The sequence below is a fragment of the Haliotis rubra genome, unplaced genomic scaffold (assembly GCF_003918875.1).
Source record: "Haliotis rubra isolate DU_JTF1 unplaced genomic scaffold, ASM391887v1 Scf93, whole genome shotgun sequence".
Taxonomy (NCBI): domain Eukaryota; kingdom Metazoa; phylum Mollusca; class Gastropoda; order Lepetellida; family Haliotidae; genus Haliotis; species Haliotis rubra.
In genome coordinates this window covers 2,188,503-2,214,929 of record NW_025767668.1, presented here as the reverse complement: position 1 = coordinate 2,214,929, position 26,427 = coordinate 2,188,503, and the positions used below count along the sequence as shown (strand labels likewise).

The window sequence follows — 26,427 nt, the reverse complement described above, 5'->3', positions numbered from 1 at the left end:
GAGTTTCCCGTGCGCGGGATGCGCACGCGCTGCAGTGTTGATGGGTTGTCGACTTGAAAGGTTAAACTGAAACGGATCAACATAACTTAGTGTAGCTGATTCAAGTAGAATATGTCAAGATATATTGTAGTTTTATTTGTCCTGTTAGAACTTCAACTCGCAGGTAAGAAAACTTACTTCATTTGACTTTTCACTTTGCTTATTCTCTACACTTGCACGGAACATATGTTCATAGTAGACGATATTTCCGGCTATATATATACATGTATATATGTTTTACTGTACAGACCTCCACACCGTCCCACTGACCACCGAGTGCCCAGCTGTTGACCACTGCAATGGTAAATTCGTGCTGACACTGCAACAGTTGCACGATCGAAAACTCAATTGCGGGTACGTACGAAATCTTGTTGCGGTCAAAACCTTATTCCGAGATAAAGTTAGAAAAACAAAACAATGTGTTATTTTGACCCATTAAGTTTCTGTAGGTCCATGTCTGGTCTCCCCCGCCATGAATGCTGGAATATTGCTAAAAGCGGCGTAGAACTAAACCTCAGTCAATCAGTTTCTGTTGGGAGGCTGTGAAGCCAGTTCTGTACAACTTAAACTTAAAAACATAATTTCTCAACAAGAAAGGTATAAATTTCGGTTGCTTTCTAACAAATATAGGGTAGTGTGTATTGTTATCAAAGTAAACTGTCTTGTGAACTGTTTCTTTGAAAGAGAAAATGTTTGAAAACAACCTTTGGTTTCTAGTGAAGTCATATTAATTTATTTGTTTTTTATGTTTGGAAAACGCTCTTAAAGATTTTGGTCCCATGAAGAGTGCACAAGATTGGTCACCCACTTGTCAGGACACCTGAACATTTAGAACGCGCGGTGGGCGATCGAGCTGGCTAAGGCGCCAGGCTAGTGATCCAGCGAGGTTGAGGTGCCGGGATCGAGCCCACCTGTGACCGGGTGTAAAACCTTGGAGTCAACTTTGTGTGCAGACTCTTTCAGTGTTGTCACAAACCATAGTGCACAGTACACAAACCTGTGCACTTAAAAGAACCCACGAATCCGTTGGTATATGACCAGATGGTGGCCACATGAATACGTTCAAATACCTAGATTCGGGTACAGCAACGTGCAGTGAACTTGGACAAAGTACAGTGACTATGTGTCCCAGTTCACCCAGCTGTGAATGGGTACCTCGTTTGGATGAGAAAGCCACAATAACTCGGTGCGCCTTGTGGCTGCAAGAGTTGCATACTCCCCAGGGAGTTGAAATTGATAACACGATGTGCCGTTGAGATTGACATCCAATGATCGAGGGAAAAAATACCAGGGACTTGAGCAAGCATTAGTTGCCTGGATATGTGCTCTATATAAATATCGTATAATAATAATAATAATATTCTCTACAGGAAGTATGCCCGCTACCTGGCGTGTGTTGAAGACAAACTGACCGAATGTCACAAGGCTGCAACCTCCACTGAGAGCCAAAGCAGCTCGACCGAAACATCCACAGTGTCAACATCGGAATCTTCCTCAGATGAAACTTCTGAATCCCCCACCACGTCCCCCACCACGTCCCCATCTGATACGACTACCCACGCCCACCCCCACGAACACAACCACACAGACTTTCATTCGGAACAGCTTGTGAAGATGAAGACGGCCCGAGCAAGTCTCTGTTCAAAGGAAGAGACTGGTGTTATAACCATTGATGCCAAATATGTTACCCTTTTCGAGCAGTTTTATAACAAGAAGGAACGATACGGTAAGTGTATAAAACCTAGCTCGAACCAAAACAGGTGGTTTCGTAAACAGTTGCATGGAAAGAAAATTGAATGATAATATTGTATCAAGTTTTAAGAGGTAAGAGTTCCGCCCGTAACCCCCGCTTGAAATGTATTCTATATATTAGGATTATTTCTAGGTTTTAGGATTTGGTAAGGGTTAGTGTTAAGGTTTTTTGAAAAAACTATCTTCTTCCTTTTTTGTAGGCATAGAATGATAAATAAAAACGGGGGTTACGGGCGGAAATCTTTCCCTTTCTTCCAACATCAAGTTGATAGATTCAAATCTGGCCGCCATCTTACAATACACAAGCCCTCTATTATACAGTCAGCACTATCTACCTGTAGTTTAGCATAAAGTGGACTGGTTGTAACATTATTGATTCAAATAGATACTTGTTCTGTTTCAGCGAATTTTGAGTACTACCCTTATCTCCGTCAGAACTTGAGTATGCAGGCAGGGTGCGGCCCACTGGCCAACTGTTCGCTGGCGCTGAAACCATACGCCCAATTTTCTGAGACCTACTTCCCTTGCCCGTGAGTACACATGCACCCGTTTCTTATGACGCGTGAGGGTACACTGAGCTCTTTCAGGGTGCCAAAAGTCAAGGGAGCACAAACCATTTACTCACACATTGACTGGTAGTCTTATGACTCCGAATAGGTTGATTTTGATAGGAGCCCCAGTGAGTTGTAAGACTCAGTACCTTAGGAAATCTTGTTTCCTTTAGGGCTTTATGATGTCAGAGGGGGATGGCCAGAAGGGAAATAATGCGTTTCAGGACCTAACTAGGACTGATTATCCTACTGTTTTCTTGCCTATACCTGTAATTCGGCGTATTGTGTTCCGATTGTTGTATATTGTACTGATGTCATTGTACCGATGACGTCGGCCGCTGCTCATGACATCAAACCCTAGCCGGCTCAGTGAAGGTCCTGGTTAACGGGATCGGGTGGTCAGGCTCGATGGCTTGGTTGACACGTCATCGGTTCCCAATTGCGCAGATCGATGCTCATGCTGTTGATCACTGGATTTTCTGGTCCAGACTCGATTATTTCCAGACTGCCGCCTTATAGCTGGATTATTGCTGAGTGCGGCGTAAAACTAAACTCACTCACTCGTGATGGTCCTAGTAAAAACCGGTCTATAGCAGTCCATACTCGTCGTATATCAGACTAACGGGATCCGGTGGTCTGGCCCAGTGGATTTGCGTTTTCTGGATATCCAGCTAGGTAGATCGATGCTCATGTCAGTCACTGGATTGTTAGGTTCAGACTTCATTTTTACAGACTTCTAAATCATTCTCATTACGCACCAAACTAACGTATTGACTTGATATTTTGAAAACTATTGCAGTTTTTTTCTGAGATAGATGCTCAATATTATCACTGGATTGTCTAGTCCAGACTTATTTTTCGCTCGTCACGCCAACGACCCGGGTTCGATTCCCCACATGGGTATAGTGTGTGAAGCCCATTTCTGGTGTCCCCCGCCGTGATATTGCTGGAATAATGCTAAAAGCGGCGTAAAACTAAACTCATTCACCAGACTTATTTACAGACCACGGCTATGCTATATAGCTGGAATATTGCTGAGTGCGGCGTTAAACTAATGCAGTTTGTTCTATATATTGTTTACAGATATCGTTGTCTTTTCAGGGCGCTTCTTGAGTTTGAAGATTGTTTCAAGCTGAATAGAGACGACTGTCCGGAGTTAAGAAACGTGACCTCCCTCCCGGCGTCTGTGAACGTTATCGATCAGGAGTGCGAAGTCGGTCAGTGTACATGTGGTATCAGAAGGCTCTCGAATTGGTAGAGATTAGGTTGCACCTGGTCGGACGAAAGCTCCGGCCTATTGTCGATATGCTGACAGTGTAGCAGGGCGTGGAGTCATCCCACAGATGACATCCTTACCTTATGAGTACAGTGTATGAAGCCCTGATATTGCTTGTCCCCAGCCGTGATATTGCTGGAATAATGCTAAAAGCGCCGTAAAACATAACTCGCACTCGCATCCTTACCTTGTCAGCTTGCTGGGACTTGACCTATTTGGTCCGACTTCGGAATAGAATAGAAGGTCCATGGTTCGAATCCCGGCGCTGGACTCGGAAATTTTATGGCCTCTACAACAGCATATGTTTACTTGTTTTAAAAATATCCATGGTTATCTTCGGTTCTGATAAATGTAACCCCTACTGGCGTTTGTTTGGTATATACTTCTGATATTTGGCGTCTGTTAGGCCTTTTCACTCTGAGAGAAGGGATGTGTGGTCCATTGGTCAAATGGTTTCGAAGTTCAAGGTGGGACAGGACTGAAATGTGATTGCGGGTTCGAATCCCGCTTCGCCCCAATCTTGGTCCCCTGACCCCTTACCTTGTTCATAGGTTATGTCTGCTCCTTGGAACACCATTGATCCACCCAGTATCAAGGTGCTTACGATTTACATTCAAGGTCCCTAGCAAGAGGCGACTAAATGGATTTGATTTTCAGGTCTTTTGTCTTGGATGATTGTGCTCCATCGACCGTTGCTCATGATATCGGTCACTTGTTGAGAATCGATTATTTAGAGGCCGCCAGAAAATAGCTTAGGGTCTCTTATGGAACCAAACACAGTATCCCATTCTTGTCAGCAAGAATCGTTTATGAAGTTATAATTTGTAAGGATGCCTACATGCAGTTATCCAGATAAGGGGGCATTGTTGCTGTGGCCTGAAACAGGCTCGAAGGGGACAAGGGAGATAACTGACTAAAAATATCTAGTCAGTTCATTCCTTTGCCTTGACAAGTGTTTTGTCACTTTGCTATTTATGTTTTTAGATATTACCATTTAAACTATTAATTTTTACCTTGGAGACTTATGCAAGTCTAAATTATGGTGTCCTCTCCCTGGTATTGCTAAAGGCAGCTTAAAACCCGCTCAGTCCACAAATGTTTTCTTTGCAGGTACCAGTTCAACGCTTACAACACCTGTGACCCTACTTCTCGTCTCCATGTGGTGTGCTTGTGTCCTGTGAGTTGTCCGAGTGGACAGCAACAATGACCGTTAGATCTGGCAGTTTCCTGTGCAATATTTACAAACCTGAATTGCATTAAATAGACTAAAGGAGAGAAACCCTGTGTTATGTTTGAATCGCGTGTACCACGGCTTGTAATAATAATTTTGAATCTTTAATGCGCCTCTTTCCATGTACAGGACACATGCTCAAAGCGCTAACACCAATCTAATTATTACCCCGGATAACCCAAGCTGCCTGTGAGGCGCTATAAGTCACATGACTTATCCACCGGGTACCCATTTTCTGCTGGGTGAACAGAAGCAAGTTTGAACGAACTCAACTTGCCTTGGGTGAGACCACATGTGCTTCCTTGTGGGGCAGGACTGAAGCCCAAGAAACTCTCATGAGTCAAGCTGCCAAACATGGTCACCCATCCAAGTACTCTGCGCCCAAGGTTGCTTATAATCCGTTTGGCTCAAAAGCGGACCGATGAATTGCAATCTAACTCGAAAACTGATAAACATATAATACTCAATGAAACGCTGATCATAATCAAAACAGACCAACTGAGTTTTTGCAGAGTTTATCCTGAAAATGAAATAGTTGTTTAACAAACTATCATTAAAATTTTGACACAGTTCATCGGTCCGCTTTTGAGCCAAACGGACTGTAACTTCAACTGATTAGTGACCCGAGTTCGACGCGCAGGACCACACACCACCACTAATGTAGTCCATTAGACATCGGCTCGGTATAGGGCGCTTCAGAGTTCCATTCATGAGTGAACTGAAATATTCAGCTTCACATTTGCAAGCATGTGGGGAAACGAACCCCGGCTTTCGGGGGATACGTTTATGCCGAACAGGAAACCATTATCCACATGGAAACCAACCTGGTCACCAGACTTCAACCCTATCAAACACGTGTGGTACGAGCTGCAGATCGTCCTCATGACGCCCTGTCCTGGCAACTCTAGGTCGGTGTGGTAGCCTAATGGTTAAATCGTTCGACCGTCACGCCGAAGACTCGGGTTCGATTTCCTACATGGGTTGGTTCTATGTGTGAAGTTCATTTCTGGTGTCCGTGGTATTGCTGGAACATTACTAAAGTCGACATAAAACGATATTCACTTTACAGTAACTCGGTAATGCTCTTACTGGAGAGGCGAACAATCTTCCTTTGGCAGCGTTACCCATTCAGATACAAACCAGGATCAGGCCGGTGGGGTAGCCTAGTGGTTAAAGCGTTCGCTCGTCACGCTGAAAACGTGGGTTCGATTCCCCACATAGGTACAATGTGTGAAGATTATTTCTGGTGTCCCACGCCATTATAGTGCTGGAATATTGTTACAAGCGGCATAAAAACTGGCTCACTCACTCGCATACCGGGACCATGAAACGACAGTGTCAGGCTGTAATGGACTCGCTTGGATCACGCGCGACAAAGGTTGCCTTTTTGGACAATGAATGTATTGTCAAAAAGTTAAATACCACCCCAATATTCAATATTTAAGTTGTATGGATCATATGAACTATTAAATACTTTGACCCGTGAAGGTCCGGGTTAGAATATTGGCCTTCAATAACCCATGCTTGTCGTAAGAGGCGACTAACGGGATCGGGTGGTCGGTTCCCAATTGCGCAGATCGATACTCATGCTGTTGATCACTGGATTGTCTGGTCCAGACTCGATTATTTACAGACCGCCGCCATATAGCTGGAATATCTAAACTTCAGAGTATTTTTCAAGACACCGCAGCGCTTTATCACTCGTTCTCGACGCTCTGACCACATCTCTCCAATCCTGCAATCCCTTCACTGCTTACCCATCAAACCGCACATTGAAAACAAAATTCTTCTGATTATATGCATCTATTTTAACTGCATCTATGACAACGACGCGTGTATCTATCTTCAAGCGTTCCAAAACTATCTTCTTGTGTTTTGTCTTTACAACATGTTTTAACTGAGCACCTCACTGATGGAATTTAGGCGCTTTAGAAATACAGGTACATTATCATTAACAAGCATGTAAAAACATAGGAACAGTAAAGAAACAACATATATACAGTTGTGTGTTTTTTGTTTATCGCAAATTTATCGTTAGTGTGCGATGGATTCTGGAAACCATTCAAAAGGTACCAATTTTAGGTTACAGTTATATATACGGGGGTGGGGATGGGGATGGGGCAAGACAGCATATAATTCTAAGATTGAATTCATTTAAACATTTTAATTAGTTTTCACCAAACATATTTTCCTGACAATATTCAGCGACTTTCTTTGTGTTTGTTATGTTTGCTTTGTTTTGGTTTTGTAAAACCTGAGGAGAAAGCAACATTTTCTAAACATTAAGAAAAATCACGTTTCTAGACATTTACCTCTTGTTGTTTTGGTTTGGGGGTGGGGGTATATTTTTCATTTTTATTTTAAACTATTTACTTTGATTATTTTTCTTTATTAATTTTTTATTATTTTTTTATCTTGAGAGAGAGAGGGAGATATTTCACATAGGAGCCGGTGGTGAAACTCGTGATCCAAGATTCGGCACCATCAATATAAACGGCTGCTATCTAAAGGGGTAGTCCGCATTGTCATTATTTGAAGATGCTTATATCAGAGACCGACATTGATATATTGTCTCTAATCAGATTGTTATTTACGCCGATAAATACACTTCGCTCTACCACCATGTAAAGCGTTGTGTAATAAAACACACTTTTGCCCATTTCTGGTTATGATGTTGCTGGAAAGCAAAAGAGGAAAACTTGACAGTCCCCATCCAGTCAATAGTAGCGACAAATGGAAGAATTACCTCCCCTCACAGAACTCTTCCAAGATAAAGATACGCATGCACACATTTCCGTTCTACCGATCAAAATAAACACAAAGATCATATCGTGCGTGTTTTACTGCGTTTTGCGTGGGAAATGGTGGCTTTGCATTAACTTCAAGTGTGCCTCCCCAGGTATTTGTTGGAGCTGCGAAAGGTGAGTTATGTACTATAATTATGTAATATACTCTGTCGAACTTTTTCTTACCGGTAACTGAATAATATTGTGTAGCACACGCCAGAGCAGATCCATCTTTGTGGGTCGAACTTGGAATCTGGAAAGAGCTCCGCCCGTAACCCCCGGATTTTTTTTCATTCTATGCCTAAGATTTACAGTAAGAATAGATGATTTTTTTTATAGAAAGCCTACCCTAACCCTAAACCTAACATAATGCTAAATGTAAACCCTAAACCTAAACCTAACCCCTCCATGAAATAATCATAATAAATAGAATACATTTCAAGCGGGGGTTACGGGCGGAACTCTTACTGGTCAGGCTCGCTGACTCTGTTGACACGTCAATTTATCCCAGTTGCATAGATCGATGCTCATGCTGTTGATCACATGATTGTCTGGTCCAGACTCGATTATTTTCAGACTGTCGCCATATGGCTGGAATATTGCTAAGTGTGAGGTTAATGCTAGGGTTACACTATGTTCACAGAAGCCACGGCAGTCCCGCTTCACCGAAACGGGGACAAAACGGGATGGACGCGAGACAGTGTTGGGGGGACTGAATGAGCAAACGTGACCGTCCATGATTGCCATGGATGCTATGCCAGATTATTAAACTGTTCAAAAATTCCACGGCAGTCACGGTACTAAAAGTACTGTCGGAAATAGAATAAAACTGTTTTTTCACATTTATATCTATAATCATGATAATTTATGTAGTTCATATGTGAAAGTGTGAAATATCTGTTGAACTAAGTTCGGCCTAACTACAGTCTCAGTGGTAGAGAGATAGGAAACGTAAAACAAGGACTTTACTGAGGAGAGATAAGTGCAGAAATGAGCAATGCGACTTATTTGGAACAGACCATGGCTTCATGCAAATTAGTGTGCAATGATATTGTATTACAAAGGACACTTCCGGGACTCAGCAGCTCTTTTTCCCAACGGCCCATCACGGATACCACGATAGACTGTGAGAAAACTTAGCAGGAACTAACAAAACTTGACTTTACAGGGAAAAAATGGCCAAAATCCCACGGCACCCTACGTTTCTGCCAGTAACATAGTGTAACCCTAGCATAAACAACAAACCAGTGCTTTAACTGTTAGTTGCAGTAGAATTCATTGATCACTTATTGCATGAAGTATTCTGACACATTAATTGTACATGCACTTGAATCACGTCCCAACAAACCAACCCAACCAACAGTTGTTTAGCATAGGTAGCTGCCAATTTGTCATACACAATTCGCTGTGCAGCGTTACATCCCTTGGGCATGTCGCCTATATATTGTCGGAGACCTATGATTGTGGGTCCTAATCATGGTTCAAGCAGTTGTGGTCCCCTGGGGTTTCTACCTAAGTGTTGTCTCCTATTGGCTACTCCTAGCAGTGTAGACGTTATCTGCCCAAGAATGACAGGACTGTAAGGCTATGGGTGCCTGGCATTATCAAGGTTAACCTTGGAATTTACTACTAGAATAAACATGTCCCTCATAGTAAATGTCCCAACAACCCTTTCACTACATATTTTGAGGACTAAAAAGATTAATTTGATTAGCATACCGGTATATGAAATTTCAAACTTTACTGATTTTCTGAAAATGCAATTAACATAGTGATGTCAGCATCAAATAAGTGTACAGCCCTAACCCAGCACAGCATGGGGTCAGGGAGTGGGGAGGGGGGGTCATTTTCACAGCCTGCCTGAAATATGAAACCCTGAATGAAACATTTAGCCAACACACAGGCATGTTTTTTATGGAAAGGCACCTCCTCTGGCCACCTGACTGACACAGTGGGAAATTCAAACCTGGATTTGAAGAAGAGAAATATATTTTCAAAATGTATGTTTTATAGCTTGTCTGCATACATACGTACATTTTATAGTGAGCCTTCATAACATACTTCTTTACAGTATGGCTTAATTTCGTCATGAACCGGTAAGTCAATTTTGTGATATTTCATGGAATGTGCTTGAATACTGCATTGCTTTGCACTGAATTTGAAAGACAGCTTTGACAAGGCAAGGAGGCCACACCCCATCTGTGTATAGGTTTGAAGTTGAACCCCTGCCTTTAAGACCTGCATCACTTTAAGTTTTCGTTGTTTAGCTGAGAAGTCATGATATATCTGGAATGCTGTTATGGCATTAAACCCAAGTCATCGCCCACTCTCACAGCATCACTGACTTCAACTTTTGAAAATGAGAGCTTGTTATTTATTGTTTGTATTATTGATGTTGTCTCTTCAGTTACTAGTCATGGAAAGCACATACAACCTCGGTGTGAAATATCACATCACCCCACAGCAAGAGTTCCTTCTACAGGGCAGCATCAGTGACAACTATCGCGAGATGTTGCTACATCGACTACGAGGACTGTGTGACAATGCTGAGACCACCCCAGAAACTTTCCTTGATCATGAGATGGTGTTTGCACTAAGTATGTTGCCGTTTTCATCATTTTAAGTGTTTATGATCAAAATGATATTTGAATCTAAGGATGTTCCTTGTCATAACTCTGAATGTGAGGATTATCACATGGAACCCTTGATTTTCTTCCTCAGTTTGGAACACTGTTTATTTATCAACATTCCAAAAACATAATCTTGATTATGCTGTATATGTGTATGTCACTGGTGAGCATGGTGGAAGCCATCTTCCTGCGACACAGGAGTTAACTGACTGAATAAGTCCAGTTTGTCAAACTAAGCTGGAATTTTCTTAGTTAGACCAATTTTATTTCTTGTTTTACAGATCTGCCGGTCATATTTTTTCAAGAATAGAAAAAAAGTAAAATTTAATTTTCCCCACTCAAAAAATAAAATCCTAATGTTTTTCATTGGCCAAAAATGTAAACTTACAAGAAAATTTGTTTTTGATTGTTTTTGCCCCATATACACTTCATAAATTTCCAAAAGTAAAATACTTTTAATATTTAGAAGGAATATTATTTTGACTGGTGATTTTATTTGTATGTTTTTTCCCTCCTGCCTTTGGGTTTCTGAGGACAAAAATCCATAAAACAAGAAATAAAATTGGTCTGGCCTTATTAACAAAATTAACAGCCAGTTAGTGAACTGCCCAGCAGATTTTGGTCTACTGCAGGTTTCTGCAAAGTATGTGTATTGTGATCTGGGCATCAAGCAGATATTTTCCAAAGCACTTCATGTTTTTAGTCAAGGTGCTCAAGTAAGTTAATGAACTTCAAGAGGTGAGGCACATAATACTGATCCTGATTACCTATCAGATCATCTTATCCTGGCCATTACTTGAATCTTCACCATTTTGTTTGAAGCAAGTGCAAGTAATGTGATAGATGGAATCTGATTGGACAATAGGAGGGACTTAACTCTTAACAGCTAATATCGAGGGACACTAGACAATCCATACCCACAGAGATTTGTACCCAGTGAAAATGGTTAACTCTTACCCTAAATTCTTGTCAGATTCATTCCTGTTTTGGAGCTTTCATACCTTGTTAGGTTGACCCGTACCCAAATTTAGATGACTCATACCCAAATTTGGTTGATTCAAACACTGTTAATTCACAGGACCCTCATATTGCCCGCAAGAACCACTTATAATCAGGGGTCCCCAGTACCCCCATGTTAAACATTGAGAAACTATTTGTTTTCTCAATTTTTGTTAACTTTTTGTTAATTCATACTTGCTAAACCTGCAATCTTACTGTTCAATTTTTAGGCAGTTGGGTAGTCCAGTGGTTAAAGCTTATCATGTCAAAGACCAAGGTTCGATTCCCCACATGGGTACAAAGTGGGAAGCCCATGTCTGGGTTCCCCTATCATTATATTGCTGGAATATTGCTAAAAGTGGTGTAATTTCTGTCTATTCAGTGTTCACTTATTACATGATACATTGTTTCAGAGGGATCAGCTCAGCCCAGCAGTCACTTTGTGTTATTCAGAGTCCGTCGTGCACTAGATCATCCAGACACTCCTTGGTAAACCATCAGCCTACCATTTGCATTATGTTGTATGGTAAAATAGGTTTAGCCCTTGTAATAGTCCATAATTAAGAAATACAGTTTGCTCTACCACAATGTATAATGAATAAAGCACACTTTTGCCCTGAACTATTATAGTTAAAGCACAGAAAGGTTGCGTCCGAGTGCTTTAACGTTGAAATTGTTCAGGGTGAAAGTGTGCTTTATTACACTATACATGGTGTTAGAGTGAACTGTATTTCTTTTCTAATATGCCAAATTTCATATTTAACAGAAAAGCGATGGTGTCGGTGCCCTAAATTTATAATCCTCGTTCATTACTAACTGACACGCTTTTCTATTGAGCTTTTCCATCAGTGATGTCAGCTGAGTGAAGCAACTGCAAACGGGGTGCTACGGAGTAGTTTTCTCAAATTACTGTATCAATCAAGTTTATTTCGTAACAAGGCCTTAGGCCCATGTACAATACAAAATAAACGTGCAATTATAAGATTGTGCCAATTGACAGTCAGGTTCATATGTATAAAAAACGCAGTGACAATGCTTCCTTAATGTAAGTAGAACAATTTGTTGCTGTTGAAAAATCGGTACATGATAATGTGTTCAGAAAGTATTGCTGATCTATGTAATTTTGTAATGCTTTAAAATACTTACATTGTAAATCATGATACGTTTTGCATTCAAATAGGAAATGAAATTCATTTTCTACAAAATTATCATTACAGATATTACAAATCTTTGGTGCTTCGGAGATCCATCAAATCTACCTGTATTTATTCTGGAAGTGCACCGATTCGTAACATTGTTATTCTATGCCTAGTATCTTTCATCCTCGATATGGGGCGGTGGGGCAGCCTCGTTGGCTCGTCACGCCAAAGACCCGGGTTCGAATCCCCACATGGGTACAATGTGTGAAGCCTATTTCTGGTGTTCCCTGCCGTGACGTTGCTGGAATATTGCTAAAAGCGGCGTAAAACAAAACTCACTCACTCACTCATCCTTGATAATCTCCAGGGTATACGTTATGATCACTCTCCACTACACCCTGGATGCATCCACGGCTTGGCCCCATAATTATATTACCTCCCTTTGCTTGCTCCGCATTCTCACAGTAGCCAATCAGCTAAGCCGCCGTTACATCCAGCTTGCCAGTGTCAACAAAGATAGCGTCTGAGCCGTGAAGGTTTGTTCTCAGTGCCACTCAGATTTTTGAGCCGTGGATGCATCCAGGGTATAGTGGAGAGTGATTGTAACGTATACCCTGGAGATTAACGAGGATGAGTGAGTGAGTGAGTGAGTTTGGTTTTACGCCGCTTTTAGCAATATCGAGGATGCGTATCTTTAGATTTCAATAAAGTTAAATATGGTTCAATGCAAAGTACATTTTTGATACTAGAATAAACATCAAGCGATGAACATTCGTGTAGGAGGCTTACGAGGCGATGACAACGGACATGCATCTTGATGTCGGTTACCATGTGGTACGTTTGATTACGAGGGGGCAGACTAGAATGGCACAGTGACATCAATACAGTGTGGTGTAATGCAAAAAGATGAAAGTTGCTGACAGTACCTTATCGTCTGATAAAGTACTGTCAGCACCTTTCATCTTTTACCGAAGCATCTTAGAAAAAGGATTAGGTTTTTACACGAGCAGCTCAGGAAATTGGTACTTGGCCGGTGACAGAATCTCACATATGACTAGGAAGTGTCAGTCACCGGTTTCTCTGGTCCAGATTCGATTGTTTATATGCTGTCATGATGTAGCTGGAATAATGCATACTAAAGATTTCAAATGACAGGGTTTTTTAAGTGCAGCTTACAACACCAGCTGAAAAATGAAACATTTATGGACCGTTTTATGAATCAAACCCCGAAAGGACTAGAAGTTGTGCTTTACTAAGAAATTGTAATCATAGTAATCCCAAATATATTATTTGTTGCCAGTATGTTATTTAAAGATGCCATTCACACTGACAGTAAATTCAGATCTATTTCTTGTTATGTTTGTAGTTATTAGTTATTATTTTTTAGCATTCTGTGCATGGACGAATTTTTATCTCATTTGAAGCAGTGGGTGTATTTAGTCATGTTTTTTTATTTAAACAGGTATATCCGTTACTGTGGTCAGACAGAGATTGGAGATAAGACAAGGCCCACCCTTGTGAGAGCATGCTTTGATGTGGCTTGCTCTGAAAATGTTGTCCAGTTTCTGAATGAAATGGGATTCAGGTAAGTCTATCTAGGTACACCTGAAGAAGGAAAAACTATTACACACTACAAATTTGATACAGTATGTGTGTTATACTCAACATCATGGTACCAACAGAAAACTGAATTCAGAGTTTAATTCCATACACTTCCCATACATTTCCTCTTTTGAATCAAAATGTCTGAACATTACTTAGATTTGCTATCAGAACAGAATTTTTTATTTTTAATTTCCTTTTGTATTCAACATTTGTTCAATCAAACTTGCAGTGGATGTTTTTGACATCCAATTTTTTTTTTTCATGCATACAGGATGCAATATTTGATACCCAGTAAAACTATGCATGAAGCCATTCAACTGGGGAAGTTTTACTATTAATTAGGACTCAAAACAAATGTGGTTCGAATACCTGACTGACCCTTGAATTCTGGTGCCGACCCTATTTTTTTTAATGCGGTCTGAATATAATAAGCTTTCAGATACCATTAGTTTTTCCCGGCACCAACGAGCTTTGGTCATTCTGATAGAGAAATGTCGACATGATGGCTGCAAGCTTAATTGAATAAACAATTACAAATTGATAAATGTGTTATTAGTTTGTACTTTACTTCTAAAAAAATGTTTAAAAAAATCTTACCTACCTACCCTAAATTACGAGGTGTAATCAGAACCACAACATTTTTTTTATTCAGCCTTATAATACGATGACATGTGTCAACCAAGTCAGTAAGCCTGACCACCCAATCACGTTAGTCGCTTCTTTCGACAAACATGGGTTACTGAAGACCAATTCTAACCCAGAATGTTCATGGGTCATGTTTACATAGACTTTTAGTTTTAGCATGTTTAGTAAATATACCAAACATTGGGCCCTTCGAGCATGCATTATGCGTGGAGAAATGCGCATTACAAATGGACTATTATTATTATTATCATTATTATTCATTGAACATTGCTTCAGGTTGGATCATGAGTATGTTGTCCGTGGCTGCTTCTTTCACAAGGGAAGGATGAAGGTGACAGTCTCCAAACTCTACAGAGTAAGTAGCCATTGATTGAATTTGTCACAGTTTAAACCTTTACGTGTGCAGGTGACATAATGAGAGAATCCACTTCTCCTGCCATGTTGTTTATCTACATCATATGTTTGATGCATTTAATTCAAATCTATAAACTGATGTTTCAGACAGAGAGGCTACAGTTTATCTCAGTCTCATACTATCTTCTGTTTCCACATGTTACAGTCTGTCTCAGTCATGTTAACCCTCCATCTTCTGTCTCAGTCATGTTAACCCTCCATCTTCTATCTCAGTCTCATACTATCTTCTGTTTCCAGATGTTACAGTCTGTCTCAGTCATGTTAACCCTCCATCTTCTGTCTCAGTCATGTTAACCCTCCATCTTCTATCTTATGTCTCCATCTTCTAGTCATGTTAACCCTCCATCTTCTGTGTCAGTCATGTTAACCCTCCATCTTCTGTCTCAGTCATGTTAACCCTCCATCTTCTCTTCTGTCTCAGTCATGTTAACCCTCCATCTTCTGTCTCAGTCATCCTCCATCTTCTGTCTCAGTCATGTCCCTCCATCTTATGTCTTAGTCATGTTAACCCTCCATCTTCTGTCTCAGTCATGTTAACCCTCCATCTTCTATCTCAGTCTCATACTATCTTCTGTTTCCAGATGTTACAGTCTGTCTCAGTCATGTTAACCCTCCATCTTCTGTCTCAGTCATGTTAACCCTCCATCTTCTGTCTCAGTCACCCTCCATCTTCTATCTCAGTCTCATACTATCTTCTGTTTCCAGATGTTACAGTCTGTCTCAGTCATGTTAACCCTCCATCTTCTGTCTCAGTCATGTTAACCCTCCATCTTCTATCTCAGTCTCATACTATCTTCTGTTTCCAGATGTTACAGTCTGTCTCAGTCATGTTAACCCTCCATCTTCTGTCTCAGTCATGTTAACCCTCCATCTTCTATCTCAGTCTCATACTATCTTCTGTTTCCAGATGTTACAGTCTGTCTCAGTCATGTTAACCCTCCATCTTCTGTCTCAGTCATGTTAACCCTCCATCTTCTGTCTCAGTCATGTTAACCCTCCATCTTCTGTCTCAGTCATGTTAACCCTCCATCTTCTGTCTCAGTCATGTTAACCCTCCATCTTCTGTCTCAGTCATGTTAACCCTCCATCTTCTGTCTCAGTCTCATAGTATCTTCTCCAGATGTTACAGTCTGTCTCAGTCATGTTAACCCTCCATCTTCTGTCTCAGTCATGTTAACCCTCCATCTTCTGTCTCAGTCATGTTAACCCTCCATCTTCTGTCTCAGTCTCATACTATCTTCTGTTTCCAGATGTTACAGTCTGTCTCAGTCATGTTAACCCTCCATCTTCTATCTCAGTCTCATACTATCTTCTGTTTCCAGATGTTACAGTCTGTCTCAGTCATGTTAACCCTCCATCTTCTGTCTCAGTCATGTTAACCCTCCATCTTCTGTCTCAGTCATGTTAACCCTCCATCTTCTGTCTCAGTCATGTTAACCCTCCATCTTCTGTCTCAGTCATGTTAACCCTCCATCTTCTGTCTCAGTCTCATACTATCTTCTGTTTCCAGATGTTACAGTCTGTCACAGTCATGTTAACCCTCCATCTTCTGTCTCAGTCATGTTAACCCTCCCTCTTCTGTTTCCAGATGTTACAGTCTGTCTCAGTCATGTTAACCCTCCATCTTCTGTAGTGGTGTTCCGATTAATTTAAATAATCGAAGATTGGTCACAGTGACCAAACGACCACTCAATTGATCACATTTTCTCATAATCGTACAGAAACGATTTTGGAACTACTGTTTTAGTCTTTGAAATACTTGACAATGGAAACCCCCTCAGTGGTGTAGTGGTTAGAGCGTCCGCCCGGAGCCAGAGCGGAAGGCCGCGGGTTCGATCCCCGTCCGCGTCATACCTAAAGACGTTATAATATCGTACTTGTTGGTCCCTGCCTGGCGCTCGGCATTAATGGGTACAACAAGGACTGGTCAGATGGGAGTCAGTATAATGTGTCTGAGTGGGGTATTCATGCTTCACTGCGGCATGGTATCTCAGTGGGCTAGCACTATAAAACCAGCTTCAGTCTGGGCTAGTACAAGCAGCCGCACATACACATACACACACATGCACGTCATCATATGAGCGAAATATTCTCAAGCACGACGTTTAACCCAATTTCACCTCACCTCACCAGACCGCCTCTGTGGTGCAGTGGTTAGAGCGTCCGCCCGGAGTGCAGAAGGTCGCGGGTTCGATCCCCGAGCGCGTCATACCAAAAGACGTTAAAATATCGTACTTGTTGGTCCCTGCCTGGCGCCCGGCATTAATGGGTACAACAAGGACTGGTCGGATCGGAGTCAGTATAATGTGTCTGAGTGGGTGTATTCATGCTTCACTGCGGCATGGTATCTCAGTGGGCTAGCACTATAAAACCAGCTTCAGTCTGGGCTGGTACAAGCAGATACACATACACACGATGCACGCGTCGTCATATGGGCAAAATATTCTCAAGCACGCATTAAACCCCAATTCCACCACCACCAACAACTCACCTCACCTCACTTGACAATGGAACATATCTTAGAAGTTGTCAGGGTCTGAAAACATGTTTAATTCTTAGAAAACTCACTTCACTAACTGAAAAGTCATGACTGAATATTTCTCTAAGACTCCAGGAAGTTTATGTTCATGATATATTAGTCATCACTTTAATGTAACAAGTTGCATCATGTTATACTTTTCTGCAATAACAACCTGGATAGGAAAATCTGAAAAATGACGCTAACCAAGTTTTTTCGATGATTGTTCGTTGGTAATGAAGCAAGTCATCAATTGTGAGATTTCAACCAATTCCCAACACTAATCTTCTGTCTCAGTCATGTTAACCCTCCCTCTTCTGTTTCCAGATGTTACAGTCTGGCAATACAGACAACAGCAGCCTGGAGCCACTGTCTCAGTCGCAGTTGGTGGAGCTGAGTGTAGTGGCACCTTCAGGACAGGAACAGATTGGGGAAGACATGAAGAACTTTGCAGAACAACTTAAACCGTATCCTTCCAATGATGCCATACCTGTGAAAATATGGAACCTTCATATATGACAGCATGAGAGATTCTTTGTCAGAAAAGTCACAAGCATGCTTGTGGTATGGGTTTACTTAAAAGTTGGCATGAGGATAGTGGGTTACATGTGGGAGGACGCTGTGAAGTTCTGATGAAAATAAGGAAATTTTACCTTCTTAATGACATTCAGTTTTTATCAGTTACAAGTTGGTGGTCAGAAAGATTATAAAAACGTTCAACTTCCAGATTAGCTCTGCTACTAATGAATGAACAATATATATAGTCCGTTTGGCTCAAAAGCGGACTGATGAATTGCAATCTAACTCGAAAACTAATAAACATATAACACTCAATGAAACGCTGATCATAATCAAAACATCAGACCAACTCTGTGATTTGTGTGCAGAATTTATGTCCTAAAATTAAAAAAGTTGTTTAACAAACTATCATTAAAATATTGACACAGTTCACTATTTTTTGCGAGGGAGGAGTGCAGAGAAAGGGACAGCCAGGTGTTAGAGAAGCACGTGCACAAGTGCCGACAAAGTTAATGATTCATTAACCTGTGCTGTGCCATCTCCATCCTTTCTCGCACATCTGGCTGTCCCTTTCTCTGCACTCTCCCTCGTGCAAAATAGTGAACTGTGTCAATATTTAAATGATAGTTTGTTAAACAACTTTTTTAATTTTGGGACATAAATTCTGCACACAAATCACAGAGTTGGTCTGATGTTTTGATTATGATCAGCTTTTCATTGAGTATTAAATGTTTATTAGTTTTCGAGTAAGATTGCAATTCATCGGTCCGCTTTTGAGCCAAACGCACTATACATTGTCACCCCATCGAGTAATCCCAGTTGCAATGATTCCTGATTTTTAATGATTTGGCTTTTTGTTAAGAGAATTATTATGCATGTTTTGCACCTTTTCTTGGGAACACTTTTAATGAAACGGATACTTTTTTCAATGCTGACACACATCATGAGGAGATGTTGATATGTTTTTATGCTTTTTCAGTTCTTTGATGTTGCTTTTGTTGAAGGGGAGATCATTGTCCCAAAATGACCTTGACCCTTCTCAGATTAGTTCATCTGGAGAAAATAGACCACAGAATGTTGGCCAAGACCACACAGTGATGTTGCCATGGTGATCTGTCAGAAGCATCCATTATTATGGATTTGTGGAACTCAAGTTGCAACTGCTCATGTTCACTTAGACCATGAAAGGTCTATATTATGACTGCAACAATGGATCAGTGTGATTTTCATTCTCAACTCCCTGGGGAGTATACAACACAAGCAGGTGCAAGAGGGTTAACAGGCACCTTCCACAGCAGTCAGTGCACCAAACATCAGAAAGTGTACATGAACTACGCTACAACTTCTTTGAGAGGCATTTAGGGAATGGATCAATAAGGAAGGATAACAATGGATGAACGACTTCTTTATTACAGTGAGAGCGACATTTCTGTGTAGGTTCCAACATCTTTATCAAGCAAGTGACTGAGTCTGAGTTTTGGTTTTACGTCACTTTAAGAAATATTCCAGCAACATCACGGCGGGGGACACCAGAAATGGGCTTCACACATTGTACCCATGTGGGGATTCGAACCTGGTCTTCGGCGTGATGAGCCAACGCTTTAACCACTAGGCTACCCCACCGCCCATCAAGCAAGTGAGTTTTCAAGAAGTCTTAATATGACACTTCACATGCTTGATGTTAGAACCTACACCGAAACATCTCTCTCACTGTAATAAACAAGTTCTTCTTCCATATAATGTCATCCTTCAAACTATGCTACAGTAATGTGAAATCAGGTCCAGCAAGGTTTATCATTGTGGTATTTGTATGATATTGACCATACACAATAGTAACATAATAAACAATTAATGTTTTTTCAAGAACTAAGATGACGCACCTCTCATCAAATGACATGGAGCGAGAGATACGTGCTTGTTGAGCAAAATCTTGTGTCCCAAAGAATTCTGATCTGAAACTTGTTTCACATGCTGCTTTCAAGAGCATTCTCTGACGGGTTCGTGTCATGATATTGTAATAAAATATTATTTGTAGTATTGTGTTCTGTGATTATTTTTTTTAGGTGTCCCCTGCTGTGATATTGCTGGAATATTGCTAAAAGCAAAGCCCAACTCAAACTCAAGGCAGGGCTCCATGGAAGGTCATGAGAGCTGAACCATGAGTGAAGCTTTGACCTCTAGTCTAGATAGTTGAGTTCTTGAGTCAAATAGATCAGCTTTCTCAAACAATTCTTCTTTATTTCTTCTCACTTCAGTGCAGAAGTTTTTATCTTGATAAGAATGTGTGTGAGTATAGTAGTTATATGTTGCTTTAAGCAGTATTCTAGTAATACAGGATCTTTCTCTAAGCAGTGTGGATGTTGATCTCAGTGATATGTTATATTTAATGTGGGTTCAGCCTCTCACCTAGGAGATCGCCTCTGAGGTGGTGTAGTGGTTAGAGCGTCCGCCCGGAGAGTGGAAGGTCGCGGGTTCGATCCCTGACCGAGTCATACCAAAAGACGTTAAAATTTGGTACTTGTTGGTCCCTGTCTGGCGTTCGGCATTAATGGGTACAATAAGGACTGGTCGGCTCGGAGTCAGTATAATGTGTCTGAGTGGGGTATTCATGCTTCACTGCGGCATGGTATCTCAGTGGGCTAGCACTATAAAACCAGCTTAAGTCTGGGCTAGTACAAGCAGATACACATACACATGCATGCACGTCGTCATATCAGCGAAATATTCTCAAGCACGACGTAAAACCCAATTTCACCTCACCTCACCTCTCACCTAGGTCTACCATTTAGCTTGTGATTTCAAGGGTTGAACTGGCTCTTGTCCCTTTACCCCAGATTAGACAAAACCTGGTAATATGTGGTATATGACTACTCTTACAGCAGACATGATTCAGGTACAATAAATGTGTCCAAATACTTCTGTAAAAAAAAATAAATGAATTCTACTGCAAGTAACAGTTAAAGCACATTTATAGGGACACAAGAGTGATCAGAACTTGTCAACACAACAGTTACATGATACATACTCTTAAATCAGATGAGATTAGAAAACATAAATGTCAATAACATGTATAAGAACAAAGATAACAAATATCCTATGTAAGAATGTTTGTATCACTCAACAGCTGCACGCAGTATCAGCAAAGACCGACATAGGGTGTAATTCCAGATTTTGACACTTCCGGGAAAAGTCCATTAGTCTCTGTGGAGATTTCTGGCAAAGTAATTCTGCTGTGATTTACTTGATTTTATTCGTTGTTTGTGCACGAACTAGCAATGCTGTGTCCAATGTGTAAATCATCACAAGCTACTGGAAAACAAGGATAAGTTTGACTGCGCAGAGAACGCGTTTACGAGAAGTTGGCAGTGCATGGCAATGAGCAAAACCATTTGGTTTGTGAAAGGTAGAGCAGATGTAAGCTAGTGCATGTGGATTGCATGACGATGGAATTGATTTCGTGTGTAGCTGCACATGCCTTGCTCATAAGACTCACGTCGGTGTAGCAAGTCGCACTACAGTTGATCGTGGACAACCTGGGGCCCCTTCGCTAACAATGGCAAGCGCCAGTGGGTGGCACTCATACATGCTAATATGGGTCAATTATCAGGTCGGTGCTCAACTTATCCTTGTTTGTCAGTATTTACATGCTGGAAACAGGCGAACTACACTGCCGTGGTTCATACATTCAGTGTTTCCCAGTCAGGTATTAGAACACTATTGCACACGTACCAGCAAATCCAAAATGTTGACAATCAAACTACAAAACAAAACTAGGTCTTGGCACTCAGAGAATTTACTACCCAATGGTCAGCATAGTACCGGAAATTCCCATATTTTTAGCCCCAGGCTTAAATACGGAAAAATCACTGTTCTAGTGAAGAAATATTTTACCCATATTTAAGCCCAGGGCTTAAATTCGAAATGTGCGAATATGTTGATAAAATAAAAATAATCAGATTTTTTTAAACTCTGTTATCAGGAAACTGGTCTATAAATTCAAAATTGAATGACCACATGGATCAGTTTAACTGCAACTGCATGCACATCATAGGGGTTAAGATGATCAATTTCTGTCACTAATAACTGCCCTGTAACCGGTGTCCAAAATGTTCTGTAAACGTGATAACCTCAAGCAGAGGCACTACGAAGGTTAAAAATGTCGAGGTTAAGCCATGCGCTTGGAAAGGGACGTAAACACCTAAGAATTAAATCCACATTTAAACCCATGGGCTTAAATGCGCCAATAAAATCCTGTATTTTTAGCCCATGGGCTAAATTTTTGCGTGGGCCTAAATATGGGAATTCCCGGTAACAATGTTACCATGGTTACAATAATGCATAAAGAATGTGAAACTCTTGTATATTTTGTTTTACTATGACTTTATTTCATAACAAAAACAATATTTATCTGTATACACGCAATACTGAGTCATAACATCATCAAAATATATATGCATGAATACAACAAGGAAAATACCCAACTGTATCTTCTCCGACTAGAGGTCAACTCATAAAAGGAACAAATACAAAAGTAACGTTTTGTCCATCAAAAACGTACAGATATGCCAATAAAATTTAAAAATGACATTTGAGTTAACAAAATACAAACTATGTCCTCTAAGTCACTGTAATCATCTGTACAGAGTTGTGTCCCTTAGGCATGCAAGGAACCTATTATCCGGGGTTCAAACCCCAGTTCCACTGTGATTGTTTCTAAGTTTGTCAGCAAAGTGTAGACATGTGAGACCTGCATCAAACTGGGTGTTCCTCCCACAGTAACCTGACAAACTGGCACATAACCATGGTAACAGACCTGCTGTTTAAAATAGTTTTAAACACAACTCATTCCATCTTTTCCTATTTTTAGGATGAAAGTAAAGTGAAAGAATTGAATTTCATTATTCTTTGAGCATGTTGAGCCAAGTTAGTACTAATATATACTGAGGGAAACAAATAAGGGAACACCACTTCATGGCAGTGTTCCTTTATTTATTTTCAGATTTCCTCCCACAGCGCTATTCAAAGCTGGTGATGAAAACTGGAAAATATTAAGGAACGCTTGGATATTCCTATGTTCCTTTATTTGTTTCTCTCAGTATACATATAAGAACTTCATTTGAGAGCCCCATGTAACACAGGTCAAACACACAGCAGATCCTGGGATGTAAAGGAGTGAACTGTGTTTGGCTGTGTGTGCACGGAGGTAATTCTACATTTGCCTCACTCAGCAATCTTCCAGCTGTATGACCACAGCCTGTATATGTTTGACCCTGGCCGGCCAAATTCATTAATTGCCCCATATGATAAACATATGTTGATGACGTTTAAGTCAAACCTGGAACTTCATGGATATAATTGTAATGTATATCTACTACAGCTGGAAGCTATCACATAATATAAGTTGTTCACTGGTTCCTCGGGGGCCCATGGGTTGATGTACCCTTGTTTATGTTTCCTGAGCCCGAAGGACAAGAGGAACATAAACGCCCCGAGGGACCAGTGATCAACGTATTTATCTTAACGAACACCTCAGTGTTAATTTTGAACTGTTTGAAGCACAGTTATTGGATCATAATAAGGAGTACCGGAGTTAGGCAACATTACTAACACCAAGTACCTAACGAATTCCCGCAGTTCGGCATTTCCAGCGGGTAACATAGAAAATGTTACTCGCTTATATGTGGGGTACATTGATTGGCTCAGCCAATCAGAAAACGACTTTTATGTGTGAGTTAAGATAGTGCTCAATGACAAACTACAATCATTATATCAATCTTGCAGTTTCTGTAGGACATTCACGGTCAGCTGTAAGAAAATATACAAATGGAGAGAGGCCTATTGCTAGAATCATTGCAAAACAATCTCATCTATTATTCACAATCCTAAAATACACTGGTGTAGTAATGCTTATCTGATGTATCTGGAAGTATAAAAATATTTGTCGCTCTGACGACCTGACCATCATTAGTCAATTAATGGCATACATGTAACATGCTATACTTAGGACTACAATTTCTGTGTAAAAGAAAATTTTTAGTACTTTTGAGAGCTGTCAGGGTGAAGCTGAGTGGGTTAGATCGCAGACTTTGTGCAGTAGCTATTACTTGCCTCACTCTTTGAGTGTGGGTTGAATCCTGGATTTGGGACCCCAAAAAGTACAGGAATCTGTACTTTACTGACTGACTGAGTTTGGTTTTACGCCGCTTTTAGCAATATTCCAGCAACATCACGGCGGGGGACACCAGAAATGGGCTTCACACATTTTGCCCATGTGGGGATTTGAACCCGGGTCTTCGGCGTGATGAACCAACGCTTTAACCATTAGGCTACCCCACCGCCCCCTGTACTTTACTGAGAAAGTGTAATCCTAAATGTAACATGTAACATTTGACCACTTTCTAAAAGGCTTCATAGATAGACGCTAACAAATGAATAATATATAACACGTTTCAGCAATGCTGAAGAACATCACAGTCAACCTATGTAACCCCTAAGCATTTTGGTAAACCTATTCTCACCCTTGGATCTATTCTTGTGATTCTTGGAATCGGAAAATATCTACCATTGATTTTCATTAACATATTACTGACGTCCAGAAATGGGTACGGGAGGACTTATCAGTTTTAAAGGACATTAAGAATTTTGAGGGCTTTCTTTTTTGCTTTTAATGCTGAATTTCTCAAAAGCTCAATCACAATCCATGTTGTTGTCACTGACCAATCAGTGAAGCTGGTTTGTTATATGCTCTCTGATTGGTCCATTTGACTGAGTAGTGTGGCAAATCAAACTGGCCTATAAATATCAATTTGAGATTGGGTTTAGTTTTACACTGCACTCAGTAATATTCCAGCTATGGTCTGTAAATAATCGAATCTGGACCTGACAATCCAGTGATCAACAGCACGAGCATCGATATACGCAATTGGTATACGATGACATGTGTCAACCAAGCAGGGATTTACTGTGAGTCCTGTTTTTGAGGGTCCCTAGGACTCATACTCTTAATTTTCAAGGGTCCTTGACAACAAAATGGGGGTCCCAGACACTTAACTATTATTATTAATACTGTTATTGTATTGTGTATCATGATCATCACAATATTGTTACAGTAATTGAATTGCAAATTGTACCATAATCCAGCTAGTATCAAAGTCTTTGATAACTTATTGTTACTTGATTGGAAATTTACAAAAAGTATTTGGACTTTTTCTGCGTCCCTGTGGATGTGCTAATAAATTTTGTTGCGTCCATTGTCATTATGGGTATAGTACCCAAGAATTCACGTCCTGTAAATCTCTGACCAAGTCAGCGAGCCTGACCACCCGATCCCATTAGTCTCCTTTACGACAAGCATGGGTTACTGAAGATCAATTCTAACCTGGATCTTCACAATTTTGAGATGGCACAGGAATGGATCCTTGGGTTGTGTAGGTTTACTGAGATGCAAGCTCTGAGGGTGGAGAGGATGCAAGATGACGAAGCCATCAAAAACCATAGTAACGTTAATTTAACAATCACAGGGCCCAGGTTGCAGGGCATATAAAAATACAGAAAATACCAGTATTTTGTTTTCTCGTAATGTGGAACATTCATTTTTTTTCAACAATCAAAAGCTCCTCCAACGAAAACTGGTCGTTGTAAGCCCACACAAACATTAAGTTACTTAAAAAGACAAAAACATTTCTCAGACACACTTCAATATGAAATTATACTGTACAAACAACTATGGTCATAAGGAAGTGCAAGTGGATATGCACTCTCAAAAAATTCATTATCATAATATCAACATTTATTGACTCCGATATGTCTCCCAATTTCTTCAATCATAAATTAAAACTGAAGTTCCCCTACTTTTTATGAAGAGTATATTTGAAATGTGCCTTGCAAAGGCAGCCCCTCCAGAAGGCTGCAGAAGTCCTACATGGAACTATGCAGTCTTGGAGTATGTCTGGAGATATTTAGTATATATATTGCCCAAGAAGCAGGTCAGCTTGACCTACTAATGTTGTAGTAAGATGGTCATCGCCTGTCATACATATCTTTCAAATCACACAACAAAAGTGAGTGAGTGAGTTTAGTTTTATGCTGTTTATATCAATATTCCAGTAATATTATGGTGGGTGACACCAGAAATGAGCTTCACACATTGTCACAGAGCAAAATATTCACAAAGCTATCTGCTACAACAAGCATAATAAAGAGAAAGACATTTTACATACTCTACCATGACAATGTAGGTATCTGACACCCATTTTACCAAGTTTCTGTGACCACCTGTAAATCCTATTGCTTTAAAGTATTTTAGGCTGTGACCTTGACCCAT

General features: G+C 40.5%; 2 protein-coding genes and 1 long non-coding RNA gene across 3 annotated transcripts; 2 read left to right on the top strand and 1 right to left on the bottom strand.

Annotated features, from left to right (window-relative positions):
• Positions 1–4,897, top strand: LOC124264540. Its single transcript, XM_046699287.1, has 6 exons — positions 1–163; positions 288–393; positions 1,410–1,765; positions 2,195–2,321; positions 3,444–3,559; positions 4,729–4,897. The coding sequence occupies exons 1-6, from the start codon at positions 112–114 to the stop codon at positions 4,797–4,799; spliced, it is 828 nt and encodes a 275-aa protein (XP_046555243.1). The 5' UTR covers positions 1–111; the 3' UTR covers positions 4,800–4,897.
• LOC124264543 lies at positions 492–24,594 on the bottom strand. Its single transcript, XR_006895164.1, has 3 exons — positions 24,584–24,594; positions 12,739–12,749; positions 492–552 (listed from the first exon to the last, which is right to left on the bottom strand). It is a non-coding gene; the product is annotated as an uncharacterized LOC124264543 (long non-coding RNA).
• Positions 7,620–20,138, top strand: LOC124264541 (mediator of RNA polymerase II transcription subunit 18-like). Its single transcript, XM_046699288.1, has 7 exons — positions 7,620–7,770; positions 10,043–10,232; positions 11,678–11,753; positions 13,866–13,988; positions 14,930–15,008; positions 17,913–18,052; positions 19,148–20,138. Exons 2-7 carry the CDS (start codon positions 10,052–10,054, stop codon positions 19,200–19,202), a joined length of 654 nt encoding a protein of 217 aa, XP_046555244.1. The 5' UTR covers positions 7,620–7,770; positions 10,043–10,051; the 3' UTR covers positions 19,203–20,138.
• Positions 24,595–26,427: the final 1,833 nt, after the last annotated feature.